This window comes from Sinohyriopsis cumingii, chromosome 19 (assembly GCF_028554795.1).
Source record: "Sinohyriopsis cumingii isolate HCF-2022 chromosome 19, ASM2855479v2, whole genome shotgun sequence".
Taxonomy (NCBI): domain Eukaryota; kingdom Metazoa; phylum Mollusca; class Bivalvia; order Unionida; family Unionidae; genus Sinohyriopsis; species Sinohyriopsis cumingii.
In genome coordinates, this window is record NC_142979.1 from 43,228,221 (window position 1) to 43,248,203 (window position 19,983).

General features: G+C 35.0%; 1 protein-coding gene across 1 annotated transcript; it reads left to right on the forward strand.

Annotated features, from left to right (window-relative positions):
• The first annotated feature begins 474 nt into the window (after window positions 1–474).
• LOC149775583 (uncharacterized) lies at window positions 475–18,084 on the forward strand. Its single transcript, XM_089943266.1, has 4 exons — window positions 475–659; window positions 1,353–1,496; window positions 13,673–13,895; window positions 15,119–18,084. The coding sequence occupies exons 2-4, from the start codon at window positions 1,373–1,375 to the stop codon at window positions 15,195–15,197; spliced, it is 426 nt and encodes a 141-aa protein (XP_089799392.1). The 5' UTR covers window positions 475–659; window positions 1,353–1,372; the 3' UTR covers window positions 15,198–18,084.
• Window positions 18,085–19,983: the final 1,899 nt, after the last annotated feature.

A 19,983-nucleotide genomic window follows, 5' to 3' on the forward strand; every position in this document is an offset into this window, starting at 1 on the left:
AAACCAAACCAAACTAAAAGAAAACAAAAGAAACATCTGTACGATATTGAAAGAGCATCGAAATACTTGAGTCTAATAATCCTTAACATCTGAAATATAGTTACACGTAAACAGTTGCTCTTCATAACTTCCGTGTTAAACCCTGTAAATTAAAAGAAAAAGAGGTTCAGTTAAAGCAGGATTAATTATTAGTAAAATGTTAAGTCTGACCCTGAACTAGTATTGACTGCGCATGACTTGTCTGTCTGTCTGTTTCCGTCTTTCTGTAGAAGATACATAAGTTTGAGTCGCGTACATATGACTAACTACGGTGTCTGATTTGATCAGCCTCTAACAAATTCATACTGCTCATAACGTACTGTAAAAAAAATGTTAAGCAGTGAAACAGCCGCAGAGCCCTCTAGAATACGTCATAACAAGTCCTTACTGCTCCCTGCGCCTTATGAATATTGAAATATCCTCGCTGTTTATATAAGGTGAACCCAGTCTATACCAGGTTATGCAGGTAAATTGTCAGGTAGGAGAATGCCGCAGCTGCCAAATGATGTTTGCTAAAGTACAGGTTATGGGTGGAAGTAATTTTTCTTGAAGTTGTTTTCTGCTTTTATCAGAAAGAAAGAACTGGTGTGAAATTTGGAAACAATAAATACTTCACAAAGGTAATATATGTTTTGGGATTTGTAAAAAAAATGATACAATGGTTATTTACTAATATCTCTGTATCACGTTCGTTCGAATATTTTGCTAACCTAATTTGCTGTTTACTTCAATTCAAAATTCTTTAATTTGATTATGGTTATACAATCGTATATTTCATATAGGTCTATCTGACGGATTTTCAAGATTTATTTGAGAATGTTTATTTCCTGCTAAAATTGATCGGCTGATTTATCGGATTCACGAGTTATTGTTCTCACTAAATTATGAGTTATTTATTAATTTAACCGTTTTCTGATCAAATTATCTTTTTATAATCATACTGACACTCAACTCATGCTTCTTTCTTTTTTTCCATCGTATAAATAATTTCAAATTCCCACAATGCATTTCGGTACCTGTTTCGAAAGGCACGAGTAATACAGACTTGTTTAAGTAAACTCTTATATGTAGAGGGACTAGGACAACACAATGGCGTGTTAGAAACATTTTATTGCATTGTCCGAAATAATTATTCTCATATGTAATAGTTACCGCTTCTGTTTTCTCTGTAAGCAGGAAACTGATACGAACAGAGACGTACCATTTCCAGCCAAGAGTCTAGCATCGTGATTCATTATGTTCAGCGTGATGTCATCATACATAATATATTACCATAACGTACTCTTTACCCTGTGTTCTCTTCTTGATTGCAGAAACATTCAAAAACAGGAGAATGATCCGCCACAGCGATCTAATGAAAGTGCTCTTTATTTATACATGTATCTTTCACGTGTGCCCCGCCAACCCCTGTGGTGATAATCCAATTCGAAAACTTGTCAATTTTTCCAAAACTTCAGGTAAGTTTTTCATTTTATGTTATTTCATTTACTTATGGATTAATTTTTGTTGATATTAATACTTTTGAGAGCGTATTTAATCTTTTATAGTTTATTCTGCTAACAATCTAGATTTTGTTTTTATACAAACAGAATTAGATACCCAAAATTGCACACGAATAAAGTATGAAATGGGAAGCATATACCTGTTATTGTTAGTATATTTTAATGAACTAAATTAAATAAACTTTAAATGAACTAAACGTGTCATTGTGAGCAGTAACTATTAATAAGTGCTAGTTACGTCAGAGGGGGATTCGTTGAATTATGTTCTGTAAGCATTATTAACGTACTTTTCTTCCGAATAAGAAAAGAAAACACCAAAACAACAACAACAACAAAAAAACCAAACAAACAAACAACACATACATTAATAAAATAATATAATAATTTATGTCTTGCTCGACAAATCGACAAATAGGTGAGAAGCATAATAATAATAAACGTCACCCGGCAACATAATTCATTTAGGTTTTATTTAATTTGTTTTGGTAGCCAAGGTAATTTTAAACAAGTACCTTACCCAAAACACACCATGGTAGCCGTGCCGGGGTGATCAATAATAGGATTCCAACGTGTTTTTTTAGTCACTTATCTGACACACTAACCACTTAGCAGCCGCGGCTCGTGTCTCTATTAATCGTTTCGCACTACACGCAGTCTATTGTACAACCAGAGCCCGCAGTGAGGAGGTTGTCTTATTTTGAAAGGTTAAACAATTTTCATGCATTTTCATCGCAAACTCAATTTCACAAAGAAAAAGATGACTAAATATTACTGAGTCTTGTCGAAACAGATTTAGTTATTCTCCATAATAGTTTCACGAATAAAAGACCTAGTCAAGCCAAATACACACACATAAACACACACACACACGCGCACGCACGCACGCACGCACGCGCGCGCGCGCACACACACACACACACACACACACACACATATATATATATATATATATATATATATATATATATATATATATATATATATATATATATATATATATATATATATATATATATATTTTATAATGAATGCTTATAAAGATATTGAATCAGGTGTTTATAGTTATTCATGCTATATCAATATTTATTTGTCATTTTCAAATCATACCTAAAACATTGTTCAAGTGATGAGTGTCATTGCAAAGTACGAAACATTGCGGGGCAAAAACATTTCGACAACTGGATTGCTTGTACTGAGTTAACGTGGAATGGAATATAATTATGTGACGTTAATCGAATTATGAAAGTTGTAAGGATTTGCAAGGTTGTTATCGCGATTTTCTAGAATTTAACTTTTAGACATGATCATGATTCGTTGTCCCTGGACTGTCCAAGTTTGATGACAGGAACTACAGTTGTAAAACCGTTAACATACTTTCGTTATATTTTACGTTTAATTGTTTGCTAATGTATTGGTTTCATTGATTGTATCAAAATCACATAGGATATTTGATTTCATCGAGTTCAAATAAAGCTAATAGATCGTTTATTTCTTTGTGACATACACCATTTTATTTTGGTTTTAGTTAATATAATTTGCTTGATAGTTATTTAAAACATTTGTTAATACTCCTCTTGTAGTTTTGTAAGATGTCTGTCAAAGTCAGAGCTGCAATTCCTTGATAAACATTTTATGGACGATTTGACTGTCTTCGTACTTTTCTTGTGTGTGTGTGTGTGTGTGTGTGTGTGTGTGTGATAGGCGTAGGGTGTTTTATTTTATTTTGCTCGACACATGCTAAGATTGCCATGGAGCTCATTTGGTAGCTCGTTAGACTCGCATTCCAAATGTCCGGGGTTAGATCCCATTTCCTCAGCATGACATGGTCAATAACGTGTTAAAAGTGCCATTAAAACCTACAAAAACAGATTCTTTGATTGTAAAAGGGCGTTCCTTTGTAGCGTAACGTAAATAATTGTTGAAACCGTTCTATGTACATAATTACGGTTTTTCTCTTACACAGCACACCACTTTCAATAACGTAGGAACTTAGTAACAATCTGCTGCATAAGTCGTGACTTTGGGGGTGGGTGGGTCGGCGATATCTCTCTTGACTATATCTTTTATTCATGAAACTATAAAGGAGAATAACTAAATCTGTTTCGACAAGACTCAGTAATATTTAGTCATCTTTTTCTTTGTGAAATTGAGTTTGCGATGAAAATGCATGAAAATTGTTTAACTTTTCCAAATCTGACAACCTCCTCACTGCGCGCTCTGGTTGTAGTATAGACTGCATGTAGTAAGATGCGATTAATAGAGGCAGGAGCCGCGGCTGCTAAGTGGTTAGTGTGTCAGACAAGTGACTAAAAAACGCGTGTTTGAATCCTATTATTGGATCACCCGGGCACGGCTACCATTGTGTATATTGGGTAAGGCACTTATTTAAAATTACCTTGGCAACCAAAACAAACGAAATAAAACCTAAATGAATTATATTGCCGTGTGAAGTCCTTTGTAGTATGCTTCTCACTTGTTTGACGATTAAGACAGAAATTCACGTGGTCGCTACAAAAGGCGTTGCATGTCGTCGGTTTATAACAAGTGATGGAGTTCCCTAGGATCAAATGTACAGACGGGAAAGGCGGGCGGCAGGAGTAGAGCATAATTTCTCCATGTAACGGTTTGTGTCCATCCAGATATTTACTTATAACAGTAGCATGAGCTTTTTCCGTTATGCAGAGTGAAAACATAATACTATCCTGGGGGAATGTTGATTTTTCCATATTAAACAGTAATAAATACTTTTATAGGATCACGTCACTAACAACGGATATTAAACTCAAATATCCTGCTGACAACGTAATCATCAGACAGCCCCAAAGCATAATCACATAATATTCACAAAGAAATAAAAAGTTCAAAATAATTTCCATTGCTTGACTTATCACATATAAAAGCTAATTATTTCGCTTAACTGAAATTTTCAGCACATATATGTAAAAATAAGTAATTCATGTACATACGTACATCACTCGATTCACATGTGCCACATATCTCTAGGACAAACCTATGTTAATCAAACACGTTTAACGTATGTTTAACAAACTGGTGACACCACATTAGTCTGGCATGTGCAGGAACGTGCATATGTGAGGCATACATTTAAAACGATGTTTTGCTTATGTAATTCAAAATATGTTTTGCACATGTTGTACTTTTGCGGTGTATATGATGCATAGGAAACAAGCGTAAATCCATTACTTTTGCATTCCTTGCGTATTTATTTTTAAAGCAAGCAACGTTTTTCACTGTCCTATGGTGCATTTTAAATTTAATGAAGGTTACTTTTGTAGTATAGAAAGGCAATTAAATTTTAAATAGATACCGTAATGATTATACAATGTCAATCATAGACAAAAAAACACACAGATGTATATTTGATGAATGGTATTTGATATTCAGTATCCGCTGTTACACAATTTTGCCCAGCATTTCGAGTACTAAATTTTAACCCAGACATAGCAAGTTTGTTCGTAATAGATAAATGCCGCCTTTTTGATTGGTCGGAATACTTTCGAGTAAGATTTGGAATATAAAAAAGACTTATGACGGAGGGTCCAGTACATCTAGGTTGTACGACGTAGGTAGGTCTTCAATTAGTCAGAGTCTGTGATTTAATACCGCCCATGACGTTTTATTTCATTACGTAGCATGACGTCAAGGCTAGTACAAAAGGTAAAAACAATTTCACGCCATAAACGGGGATGAGTTAGCTGTTTATTGTTTCGTGATAAAGGCTACGTAGATATACTTAAATTTTTATTTATCGTTACGCCAAGTCATTATTAAGCGTAACTCCTCTCATGTAGTTTTACAAAACGACTTTAATTTTTCAAAACACTGTTGTCTCAAAAAACAGGAGACAAAAGTGGTCGGGAGGTGGATCATCACAATGAGACTAAATGAAAGAGGTAACACGTAATGAATTGAAAGGAAGAAAATATGCCATCGACATGTGCAAATAAACACATTTCCATAGAGCATAAGTTGCCAAATATACACATAGAAACGCACCCTATGTGTGACTGATGCATTTAGAAGTTTCAATCGGAAACTAGCTCAGACGTTATCTGCCGTCTTCAAAGGCCAGGCTAATCCATCTTCATCATCGGTAAGAGCATTCCATGTCGTCTTCTTGCGTCAGCTGTTACCCGTCTTCATCAGTGGTCAGACATTACCCGTCCTCATCATCGGATGGCTGACGTCAAAAACTCTTTTGAACGAAAAGCTTAGAAAACCCGCCACAACTTTCAGTGACAGATGGGTAAGAACTAACCATCAGAGACGGCAACGAGAATCTTAAGAGAATTTTTATTTGTGTATTGCAAGCATCCGAATAATATTTCTTAATTTCTGTCGGAAGGTAGGAGCGTGCAATAAAGAAAGAACTAAACGTTTCATAGAGTAAGCTTTCTGTATATTTAGATGGTTATGATCACGCTCCGGAAACGTTTAAAATCCAGAAGCTTCTGGGGCTTTGACCCCTGGGCGCCCACCGGGTTTCAGTCCTAGATATCCACGCCCACTAGGTTACGTCCTCTGGATCCGCAGCTGAGATCTTATGAAGAGTCCAGGTCTCTGGTAAGACATATGGGGTTGGAGGATAAAGACTAAGTTCAGCTTTCATAAAATTTTGTTTTTCACAACCTGAGTATTGTTCTCAACTCAGTATTTCAGTGTTAAAACCGACAATAACCAGAAAGGGTTTTAAATGCAGGTTTAATTTAGTCATATCACACATATTTACAAATAATACGCATGAGAAAATGTACCGGATTTTTAATCAAACTTGAGACGTTTTACGAGAACTGGATTGGGTCACGGATTCAAAAAAACCTAACCTCTAAGTTCGAGTGGAAACTGAAAAAGTTAAATTTTAATGAAGAACAACTGAGCTTGCTACAAGAGATGTAAACGCTCCAATTTATTAAATTGAAGATTGCTTTTAAGCATTAAGGGCAATAATATGACAATTCAGTGACTGTTATCTAATACCCTACAACAATAAGATATTTTGCGAATGCGTACCAGTTATTGCTGTCGTTTCATCTGAATAGACTTAGCAGCAGAAAACGTTAGTCTGAACGTAAATATTCTATTTTCATAATACGAAATTGTGTAGTACATTTAAAGCCATGTTTGGTTGGTGCTTATTTTCAGAGGCTCCTAACATTCAATGTAGAAATCCTCTTTCAATGATACGTAATTTTAAACAAAATGAGGATATCAAAAGCTTTACCACTGAGCAGGCTGTTGACTTTGATCAGGAAAGCTATCCTGACACCATATAAACAGGTATTTGAGACGAAGATGCCATGTTAAATAGAGTTTATCAAACCCGCGTGTCCCAGTCTCACCAACGTACGTCACAAGCATTCAGAGGTTTATGGCAGTGTCTTTATGTCTCAGCCAATCACATAAACTAGTTGAAGTATTTGAAAATATCAGAGTTGTCCAGACGAGAAAATCAGCAGAAATAAATAACTACTACTTTTGCGGTTTTGGTACACTACATCGTATTTAGCGAACCGTTGTTTAGAACAAAATTCGGGCTAAAACTGAATTCGCACTGGATGCCGCCATGTTGAAAACACGCTCGATACTAGGTAAACGTTTGCTTTTAATTTTGCTACAAGCGTGTTTGCCTGAAGGGTGTAGCATTTCATCTTGCTTGGTTTTCTTCTTTTAGTAACTCTGATTGTTTTGAAATAACTCGACCACTTGTTGAAAACTAACTCCGAAAAGCAGGAGTGATTCAAATGTCGTTTACGTAGGATCGTGAGGTTGTATCCAGTCCTCCGGGAATTTATTGCAATAACTGTAAAAGTGGTCAAAGACTGACGTATTTAAGCCTCGATTTTAGCCTAAAAGTACGTTTTTAGAGCTCTGTTTTCGTTTGAAACCTTTATCAATTTCAAAGGATGACATTCGTCGGAAATTAAATAGCAATCAATGCGGAATCACTCGCCTTTCGTCTGCATGGCACGTTAAAAAAAATTGTACTTGGTTGCTGTACATATAAGTGAAGGCAACGAAATAAAGACCATTGAATCAATTAGCAGTGTTAAACAAGCTACAATGATTAACTTTTAGCACAGCGATGGAAACTCTTACATGTACCTTTCTATTAAACACACTTTTTGCGAAGAGTCGACTCGGATCTGTCGTCGAATATTTTTACATTTTACACGCAAGCAAATGAGATACACTTGAAGTGAAAATGAAAAAAAGAAAGAAAAAAGTGGGTAGTAGTTTGGATACATAAGCAATGAATCCGTGACAGTGTCCGCATAAAACCAGTTGTGTTTTTCCATGTAATGTTACTTTATCTATCTACCTAAGCGTTTTCTTCTTGGAGAGCTAAATGATCAATAATTTCACTTTTGCATTCTAACAAAATCTCAGTAAACTATATCTAGCGTTCGAGTTTACTCGATGCTATTGGAATATATTTTGGAGTATCTTGGATACCCGCAATTCTGCTATAAATCGCGTATTAGAGCAACTTGGATATTTACAAAACTAATATAAAATACATTCTGAGCAGCTGCGTTGCATACTTTCTTAATGTAATTTTAAGTTTATGGGTCCCCAAAAATTATTTTTGTGTTTAAATTAACATTTATTAAAAGTGGTCTTGTACGAATGGAAGGCAAGAGAAGGGACCAAGACCTATCATACTGACACTTTTGAGAGTTGTCCACAACAAAAAGAAAACCATTCCTGATATACATTCCCATGTAAAATTTCACATAAATATAGGGTCATTCAATACCTTTGCATGGGTATATTCCCTCTAAATAACAACACAAATAACAGTGAAAAGATAGACAATTGATATCCCGTGAAAACAACGAGGATATCAGAGATTGTTCTCATTATAAATATTTAATATCTCCTCCCATCAGCGCGGGGATATAATAATATCCTTAGTCTGTCTGTTCGCCCATCTACTTGTCCATTTACTTCCGCTCTTTCTGGACTGCTGGGTGGCATGTAATGAAAGTTGTTACTTATCCTGTCCATGCGGTTTCAGTGTAGAAGAGAATAGTTGGCTTATAATTCTTGACTTCCTTCTCCTGGATTCCTAGGAGTGGATGGGTGTGGGTTGAAATGTCCAGGGCATATTGTTCGATATATACATTTTAAAAAATATGTGGGTATTTCCCCATTTAATCCAAGAAAGTATTCTTTGTTGAAATTGGTGTAACATTATAATTGTAGCAATGTTGTTGGATTGTTGCTGCTTTACTGCTCATGTCATTATTATTATTATCATTATTATTATTGGTGGTGGTATGGGTTGTGGTGATGTTACGGTGGTTGTGTTACTGTAGTTGTAGTCCTTTGAAAATTTGCATATGTAACGTAGTAGCTCGAACTGCAAGGTATGCAGCAAAGCAGCATATGCAACTTTTGTTTCAGTTACAACCGCTCGCAACTTTAAAACAACCGTCAACTCTAAATTATATAAACTCAGTCGAAAGAATGAATATGCAATCTCTCTCTCTCTCTTTCTCTCTCTCTCACTCTCTCTGGGTTTCAGTCCTAAATACCCATTCCCACTAGGTTACTTCCTCTGGATCCGCAGCTAAGATTTTATGAAGATACCAGGTCTCTGGTAAGACCTATGGGGTTGGAGGATAAAGACTGTGTTCAGCTTTCATAGAATTTTGTTTCTCACAACCTGAGTATTGTTTTCAACTCATTATTATGTTCCCTGTACTCTATTTACAATAATTCATTGAAGGTCAGTGAATCAGTGTTAAAACCCACAATAACCAGTAAGGGTTGGAAATGTAGGTTTAATTTAGTCATCTCATAACTGCTTACAACTAATTAGCATGAGAAAATTTACCGGATTTTTAATCAAACTTGAAAAGTTTTACGAGAACTGGATCGGGTCCCGGATTCAAAAAATCTATCCTTAAGCTCGAGAAATCTGAAGTTAAAGTTCAATAAAGAACAACTGAACTTACTACATGAGATGTAAAAGTTCCAATTTATTAAATTGAAAATTGCTTTTAAGTATGAAGGGCAATAGTATGACAATTCAATGACTGTTATCTAATACCCTCCAACACTAAGATGTTTTGCGAATGCGTGACCAGTTATTGCTGTCGTTTCATCTGAATAGAATTAGCAGCAGAAAACGTTAGTCTGAAATGCAAATATGCTATTTTCATAATACGAAATTTTGTAGTACTTTCAAAGCCATGTTTGGTTGGTGCTTATTTTCAGAGGCTCCTAACATTCAATGTAGAAATCCACTTTCAATGATATGTAATTTTAAACAAAATGAGGACATCAAAAGCTTTACCATTGAGCAGGCTGTTGACTTTGATCAGGAAAGCTATCCTGACACCGTATAAACAGGTCTATCCTGACACCGTATAAACAGGTATTTGAGACGAAGATGCCATGTTAAATAGAGTTTATCAAACCCACGTGTCCCAATCTCACCAACGAACGTCACAAGCATGCGGACTATTCAGAGGTTTATGGCAGTGTCTTTATGTCTCAGCCAATCACATAAACTAGTTGAAGTATTTGAAAATATCAGAGTTGTCCAGACGAGAAAATCAACAGAAATAAATGACTAATACTTTTGCGCCTTTGGTACACCACATCGTATTTAGCGAACCGTTGTTTAGAACAAAATTCGAGCTAAAACTTAATTCGCACTGGATGCCGCCATGTTGAAAACACGCTTGATACTAGGTAAACTTTTGCTTTTAATTTTGCTAAAAGCGTGTTTGCCCGAAGGGTGTAGCGTTCCAAAGACAGACGCATCAGTATATACTAAAATCGCAGTTTTTCATCTTGTTTGGTTTTCTTCTTTTAGTAACTCTGATTGTTTTGAAATAATTCGACCACTTGTTTAAAACTAACTCCGAAAAGCAGGAGTGATTCAAATGTCTTTGACGTAGGATGGTGAGGTTGTATCTAGTCCTCCGGGGATTGATTGCAATAACTATAAAAGTGGTCAAAGACTGACGTATTTAAGCCTCGATTTTAGCCTAAAAGTACGTTTTTAGAGCTCTGTTTTCATTTGAAACTCTTATCAATTTCATAGGTTGACATTCATAGGAAATTAAATAGCAATCAATGCGTAATCACTCGCCTTTCGTCTGCATGGCACGTTAAAACGTTTGTGTTTAAATTAACATTTATAAAAAGCGGTCTTGTACGAATGGAAGGCAAGAGAAGGGACCAAGACCTATCATACTGACACTTTTGAGAGTTGTCCACACAAAAAGAAAATCATTCCTGATATACATTCCCATGTAAAATTTCACATACATATAGGGTCATTCAATACCTTTGCATGGGTATATTCCCTCTAAATAACAACACAAATAACAGTGAGAAGATAGACAATTGATATCCCATGAAAATAACGAGGATGTCAGAGCTTGTTCCCATTATAAATATTTAATATCTCCTCCCATCAGCACTGGGATTTAATAATATCCTCAGTCTGTCTGTTCGCCCATCTACTTGTCCATTACCTCCTCTCTTTCTGGACTGCTGGGTGGAAGGTAATGAAAGTTAGTACTTATCCTGTCCCGTTGTTTCAGTGTACAAGAGAATAGTTGGCCTATAATTCTTGGCTTCCTTTTCCGGGATTCCTAGGAGTGGATGGGTGTGGGTTGAAATGTCCAGGGAATATTGTTCGATATATACATAAAAAACGTGTGGGAATTTCCCACTTGAATCCGTGAAAGTATTCTTTGTTGAAATTGGTAACATTATAATTTTAATAATGTTGTTGGATTGTTGCTGCTTTACTGCTCATGACATTATTATTATTATTATTATTATTGGTGGTGGTGGTGGTGGTATGGGCTGTGGTGATGTTACGGTGGTTGTGTTACTGTAGTTGTAGTCCTTTGAAAATTTGCATATGTAACGTAGTAGCTCGAACTGCAAGGTATGCAGCAAAGCAGCATATGCAACTTTTGTTTCAGTTACAACCGCTCGCAACTTTAAAACAATCGTCAACTCTAAATTATATAAACTCAGTTGAAAGAATGAATATGCAATCTCTGTCTGTCCCTGTCTGTCTGTATGTCTATCTGTCTCTGTCTGTCTGTCTTTCTCTCACTCTTTATATATATATATATATATATATATATATATATATATATATATATATATATATATATATATATATATATATATATATATATATGTGTGTGTGTGTGTGTGTGTGTGTGTGTGTGTGTGTGCGTGTGTGTGTGCGTGCGATTGAAGCCCTAAGTCCTTGTTTAAATATACACCAACACATACACATAGAACATACATACAAGCAGGCTAGTACAGGTGAACGAACATGACGCGTCGCATCATCACATCTTTATGTAAACTGACGGAGGTGGATGAGGATAAATATGAACCGCTTACACAAGAAACAGACGACGGCAGTTTTAAGGAAAGCAATGTCCTAGCAACTCGAATTCGTTAGGGTTAGTCGAATTGTAAAGAATTCCTATTAGAGACTCGAATTCGTTAGGGTTAGTCGAATTGTAATGAATTCATATTAGTGACTCGAATTCGTTAGGGTTAGTCGAATTGTAATGAATTGCTATTCTGCTGTGCTGATACAACACAATTACTTTTTGACGTGCAAGAGAACACCTTTTTCTTTTTCTATACAGTATTTACTTTTGTAATCTGTTAAAATATACTAATTCAAATGATATGACATAATATTGAATACATTTTTCGTACGAGTTGAAACCAATGAATGGTTTTCTTAGCGATTAGTTTGGTCTTAATTTGTACAAACCCAAACCCCCTGAAACAACAGCGTAATCGCATTTCATAGAGCAATTATCACTCGCAAATAACAGTTTGCCAGTGCAGTTGCACACTCGTTTATGATCGTATTTTCATATCGACGTTCACGTGACGCCGTAATTAACGGCTCAATGTGTTTATATTGGATTTTGGCTGAAAATTAATTTTAATATAAATCACAATAGGTTGCAATACGGTTAGATGGAAATTCTTTAGTTTATTTAATGACCTATTGTAAATACAGCACGCTGTTATTTAAAAATTTACATTTAAAAAATAGAGCAAATATATATTCAGTTCAACAGAATTCAAGCAGTTCTTGTTATGTTCCTGCTCTCACATATGTCCCCCACATAATGCCCTACAATTATTTTGACATCATAATTTAGTTTTGTTATATAATGAGGCGAGATTATATTGATAATACGGGGACAAAATCTTTTGTAGTTTATTTGAACTTTTTTTCAAATGACATGCATTTAGGTTCTTCGAAGCAATACAGATATTAAAGGCGTTTCATTAACCCCAGTGTCACCTTTACCCCAGTGTCACATTAACCCCCGTGTGACAGTTACCCCAGTGTCACATTAAGCCCAGTGTGAGTTACCCCAGTGTCACATTAACCCCAGTGTCACGTTTACCCCAGTGTTACATTAACCCCAGTGTCACATTTACCCCAGTGTCACAGTTACCCCATTGTCATAGTTACCCCCATTGTCCCGAAAACATATTTATTCTTAAACGAAAATCAGCTACCAGAGAAGATGTTCAAGAGTCGATTTTTCATCCATGTTTAAGTACACTCTAGAAAGCTAGTATAAACTTGGAGAATTATATATATATATATATATATATATATATATATATATATATATATATATATATATATATATATATATTGAATTACGATCAGGTCTGAATAATTTATATATATATTGAATTACGATCAGATCTGAATAATTTCACACTCGTGCTAAACTTTCTGAATTATTTCATATCCTTACTGATATTTCTGGAGTAGGAAGTTCGAATGAGACTGCAAACTGATATTGGTTTCTAAATCGACGAAGTACATGAAGAAAGGTATTAGTCTGAAAAGCCCCTGTCGTTGTTTTCGACATCTGGCATAAAGTACAGCAACTGGCTATACTAAAGCTGGGCTTAAAATGACGTCAAAATATGATGCAATCCGCTTGGATAGAATTGAAATATGACTTACCGTTGACTTATGAAATGTTTTGAATGTAAACTGAAAACTGAAGACGCATTGATGAAAAGTAGGACCTGCTATAATGGATCTTACTTACAATTCTTTTGCGTTCCAGGTCGCGACCCTACCGAAATATTAAGCATTCTGAGGACATTCGATGATGGGGCTTTCCGAGAGTTAGAAAGAGACTTCCGGAGATATACAAACTGCATGAAAATGGTGGATACAGGATATTTTAAGCGATCTGTTCCATCGTATCCAAATGAAATATTGATAGAAACGAACGAACATCCTGCCAGAGAGGATCGGCTTAGCTTATTGAAATTATTCAAATCAAGGCAAGCATGCAGCTTGTAGTGTTTGTTAACTGAATATATATATATATATATATATATATATATATATATATATATATATATATATATATATATATATATATATATATATATATATATATATAAATGACTTTAGCCCATATTTAAAATTATCTATGTATCCTAATTTATTTCTTCCTTTTTCAAGAATTTCACATTTTTATTCGGTGTTCTTGCCTCTTTATCAAGGAAACATTAAATACGATAGTATGTATGGTTGATTAAAACCATTACGATACTTCCTTTGTAAGATTTACAGCACCGTCAGAATTTCTTATTGTAGTAAACGTGAAAGTAATCTATACACATCACCTTTGTTCTACGTGTGTATCTTTCCTCTCGTGGTACTTGTACAAAATTATATTAATCAAGCAGAAAATGGCTGCACTGTGTACCATAAGTGGGAACCAAGACAGCCAGAATGGGTTATAATATCATTCATCTTAAGGTCATTTTATGCCTTCACAAAATCGTGCGCATGCAACTGTCACATGATGAAGTCCGTAGTTATCGCTGGATTCAATCAATTTTACGAGACAAAATCCTTCCTGTATATCTCAAGAAATTGTGAGAGATCAAATGCTCTCTGAAAATCTCACGAGAGTATTAAGTATCGAGATTTTATGCCGTTTCTATTACTTGTCTTCATACATATTTATGTAGCACAGTAAACAGGAACAAACCCCTTCACATGAAATGAAGTGACGACTTTTTCACCATGATAGACCAAAATAATATATTTAAGTGGTTTATGATATTGATTTATTGACACATTCTTTTAGTAATGAGATGTTAGTGCCAGGAGACATTTATAAGATGGTAAACCTATGCATATCGATCTACTGATTATATCTAGCTGGATGAATGGATATACGATAGATAGATAGATAGTAATTAGGTAGGTAGGTAGGAAGATAGGTAGATAGATTGATAGTTAGGTAGGTAGACAGATATACAGACTGAGAGAAAGACACACACACACACACACACACACACACACATATATATATATATATATATATATATATATATATATATATATATATATATATATATATATATGAGAACGAATTTGTCTTGCTGAATTTTGATACTTAAAGATTATAATAATTCGCCAGTACAAATATAATCCCTTGTAATATGTTCAAATTATTATTGTTATTATTATTATTATTATTATTCGCTAGGTTACCCGATCTACTGCCTCAGTCAATGGACACCGTGCCTTTTCCAGTCTCTGATGGTGATGTGTACAACAACTATTGACCACCTGATCCCTGCCGCGTACAACGGTTCCGCCACGCATTCCAGGAAACATTCCTTCAAATGAAACTTTGTTTATAGAAATACCTATTTTTACATTATGTTTAAATGCAATAGTAGCTACAGAACGCCTGTCACGTGGAGAAGCCTGCTTGTCCAAACAAACGGCACTTTGAAAGTTTGATTTTCTTAAATATAAGGAGTTTAATCAAATCCAACTGTACTGGAACTGACACTCAGCTATAAACCGGTATACGAATTCTTAGAGGTGACGTGCAAGTTACTTAGTTTGCAATGTGTCAGCGTTCATTTGGAGCAAAACTGCATGTCACTATACGGGCTAATCATTCATAATCATCATGAAAAGTATACCTGCCTAGTATAGTCAAGTATTTAGTCTCATTTTGCATATAAAATTACAGTTTACAAACCATTCCCCAAACTTCTAAATATAGATTGTGTCAACCCGAATGACCTCTGACTTTTGACGCTCCTCAGTGGCTAAAAAGCAAATTTTACTGTAATCGCGGTCGAAATGCTGATTCATGCATTGCCGATGATAATTCAGTTGGGTTCGATTAGGGAAGCCGCATGATTTTGCGATCATATGGCTAAGCAGAGAGAGTAGGATTTGTTTGCAAGTACTACATATTCTGAAATAGCCATTATACACAACAAAATAAATATTCTACTCTTTTATTTGAGGCATTTAGGGTTTGCTAAAAAAGTCGCATAATTTGTATAACCCCTTATGGCTCTGCTATTCGCCGAGTTCTATTTTCAATAGGTGATGCACACTCCTACCCCATCTTAACTTTTTACATAGTTAACAATGGACGTGAAAGGTCAGAGGAAAGTGGCATTAGATATGAAAATATACATCTCTGATTTAATGGTTTCCTGGTTGTGTATACAATTTTATGTAACCCGGTCAAGACTAAATATGTGACAAACGAAATGTACAATAATTAAACAACTTAATAAAATTGTCCAGATTAAAGATGGGAATCGACTAAACAGGCATATTGTTCGGACTATATATATGGATCGACCCAACAGGTATATTGTTCGGACTATAGATGGGAATCGACTAAACAGGTATATTGTTCGGACATAGATGGGGATCGACTCAACAGGTATATTATTCAGAATATAGATGGGGATCGACTAAAGAGGTATATTGTTCAGACTATAGATGGGGATCGACTAAACATATATATTGTTCAGACTATAGATGGGGAACGACTAAAGAGGTATATTGTTCAGACTATATATGGGGATTGACTAAATAGGTATATTGTTCAGACTATAGATGGGGATCCACTATATATGGGAAAAAGAAAAGATTTGATGTCCATGTCCAGCTCGCAAGAAGCATCATATTTTGAAAATTAAGTACACCACACACACACATGCATATATATATATATATATATATATATATATATATATATATATATATATATATATATATATATATATATATATATATATATATATATATATATATATATATGTATATGAAGCACTTTGCCAGTTAAATGTGAACTATGATAATGAACTTATATCAAACCGATAATGCGATATGGTAACTTAGAAATTATTTACTATGTTTGAGATAGTAACAAGAAAATTAAGGACACACGCATACATGCATGCATACATACATACATATATATATATATATATATATATATATATATATATATATATATATATATATATATATATATATATATATGGCAAGTAATTTGCCAGTTAAATGCGAACTGTAATGAACATATATCAAATCGATAATGCGATATAGTAATTTATAAATTATTATTATTAGGTATCTTTGAGATAGTAAAATGATCGGCGGTTTTACTTTCTGCATATTGAGTTCTGCTTCTGCTCATGACAACATTGATTCTATGGATTCTAAGCAATGTAAAAGAGATTCTTTTCGCTAAGCTATACAATAAAATTCTTCTGATCCAAATTTTCGTTGCTTGGAATTGTGTGTCGTTGTTTGATGCAGAAATAAGAATAAAGCAAGACGTGCAGAAATTGGTAACAATTGGCCATTTTTTTACACCATAAGGATAAGGTGTGTTCTGGAGAAGTTGCCATTCCATTGGAGAGCTGGAAATTTGCTCAATAGATGACTAGAGGACGTTGAAATTTGTCTTCTCTATCCTTTCACTAGAAGTTATTTTCTAATTGAGTTAAAACATGAATTTCGATGTTTCTTCTCTATAGACTCTTTGGCATTAAATAGTCTGGACAAGGAAAATTTAACTCCAGAAGCGTGTTTCAGGGAAACGAAGCTATCTATGTCCCCAGGAAACTTTATAGAACTAAATTATTGCAAAGATCCAAGGTTTTATTAATTCGTGGTTTTATTTGAATTAAAAAAGAAATTCCTTTTCTTGTCGCCATTTCAGAGATGTTCTATTAGATATGGATTGGGTTACAAGGTCTTTAGTGGTTAACGTACCATGACTTTAGATGTTAGACTAAACAATTTACCAAATCTAGAAGTTTGACTTGTACATAAAAAAGTTAAAGCGAGACGATTATGTCAATTCGAAAAGTTGATCTAGCGACTTGTTGAAGAAGATTTCGACTTTGGACCATTTAAGAGTTAAATATTTAGAACAGTCGCCGTTAAATGTGATGGATCGATAGTTCATATAAGTTAAAGTGAACTTGTAAATGTAAATTAGGACGATATTTTCTTGTGCTGGCTTCGCCACCTCACAATAAGCTACCTCCCTCAACCCATTTCTCTCAACATGTTAACTACTCGAGCACGAAAATTGCGTTATCGCACTAGTGGAATTTAAATTAGCGCGCTCTTGTATAATGCCCAATAAATTATCAGTAATAAATTCGGTTTTGACCTATATGTGTATATTCTATGAAAGTTTGTGAGCTAACACACTTGTAAATTAAAATTATTACGATCTTCTTCTCATTAAACGAAACACGATGCACGTAAAAACTCCAGTATTACTTTCATCTATATCTGTCTTTTTAAAACATTTACTGTGCTAGCGCAAAGTAATACATACGGCTGTTACAGAAGCACTCAAAGAGCGAAAATCGATAGATGATGCATGGCTTGAGCACTTATAGCTTAGTGATTGGGTCCCGTGACCCATCAATTATACCAGCCATATTACAGACTAATGTAATGTAATTACCTGGACCAACAGTGTCTTTTTTTTATTTTACAATGAAAATTATACATTTTTCTCAAAGGCAGTTTTTCTTCACATGCACAGTAAATTAAAACAAAATGATTACACTGTGTGTGTGTGATTTAGATTTTTAACGTAGCTTTAATTTTTTCTCAGTCAAATCGCTACGATGTCTGCAGTGCGACAGTTTATAGTGATGTCTAGCACTGGGACATCATGCCGCAGACATGTAGCATGATGTCCCACCCAGTCACATTATCCTGACACTAGGCCGACCAGTCCTAACACTAACTTCTTAATGCTGAGCACCAAGTGAGGCCGCTGTTAGTACCATTTTTGTAAGTCTTTGGTAGGACTCGGCCGTGGTTCAATCCGACGGCATTCCGCATCTGAGGCAGACCCTCTAACCACTAAGCCACCTGAGCGGTCTAAACGATGACACTGAGAAATGAATTCCGATACTCCTTATACACACTGTATTATAACCTTGACATATTAAATTAATACCACTTACAATAAATGTAGTTCTTGACGCGCAGACGTACATTAGCAGAAACACCACGCATGCGTGAGGTCGTTTCTTAGAACCACGGCCGAGTCATATCAAAGACTTATAAAAATGGTAATAGCAGCTGCCTCGCTTTCCACTCAGCTTTAAGAGGTTAATGTTAGGACTGGTGTCCCAGTTCTACACATCACTATAAACTGCCACATTGCAAACATCGTAGCGATATTACTCAAATCGTTGAACACGCACACACACACACACACACACACACACACATTAGCAGAAACAAATAGAGACAGACAGACACACGGTAGCTCTAGCGTGGTGGAGCGGACCGCACAGCCTGTGTAAAGCATATCACCAGATAATGTCTGCTAGTATGTCATGTTAAAAAAATATATGGTCTAAATCTAAAATCATTGGATTTCAAAACCAAACATTGACAGTCTGACTTTTTGTCTCTGAGAATTTTCAAACTATACGGAAAATAGGCATGCCAATAAATATATAAAAATACTCTGTACGACTCACATACAAGTAGCGTGACGGTCTCCAATGCATCTGAAGCATAGAAAAACAAACGAGGCACATAAAGATTCAAGCAATATTCATTGCATGGCTAAGATACAAGAAGTATGCAACACTCTCAACGATATGCAACAAACGGAGCAGAAAATATGACCCAGGAGCATAGAAAAAGAACTGATATAGAGAACTGACGTCACACACAACTACGGGTCGGAAAGTGGTTAAGTTCCGATTTGGCTACAACAAAGGCATTATCTATTATCAACGAAGTAGGCATCCTGCAATAAAGAAAATACTGAAGATGAATATATGAAATTATTTTCACATAACTAAATAGTAGTGAAATATGCATTGAAATATTGCTATTTAAATAAATCAAAACCACGTTTATCTCTGAAAGAGAATAAAACCTTTTATGATCGATTAACCGATTCCAAAGCAAATTCGACGAAAATAAAAATAAAATTCACAACAAAAAGAAATTCAACCAACGTTAACATATTGTCAAAACTAGAAAATAACTAAGTCGCTTCAGTATGCAAAATATATAACTAAGATTATCCCTGAA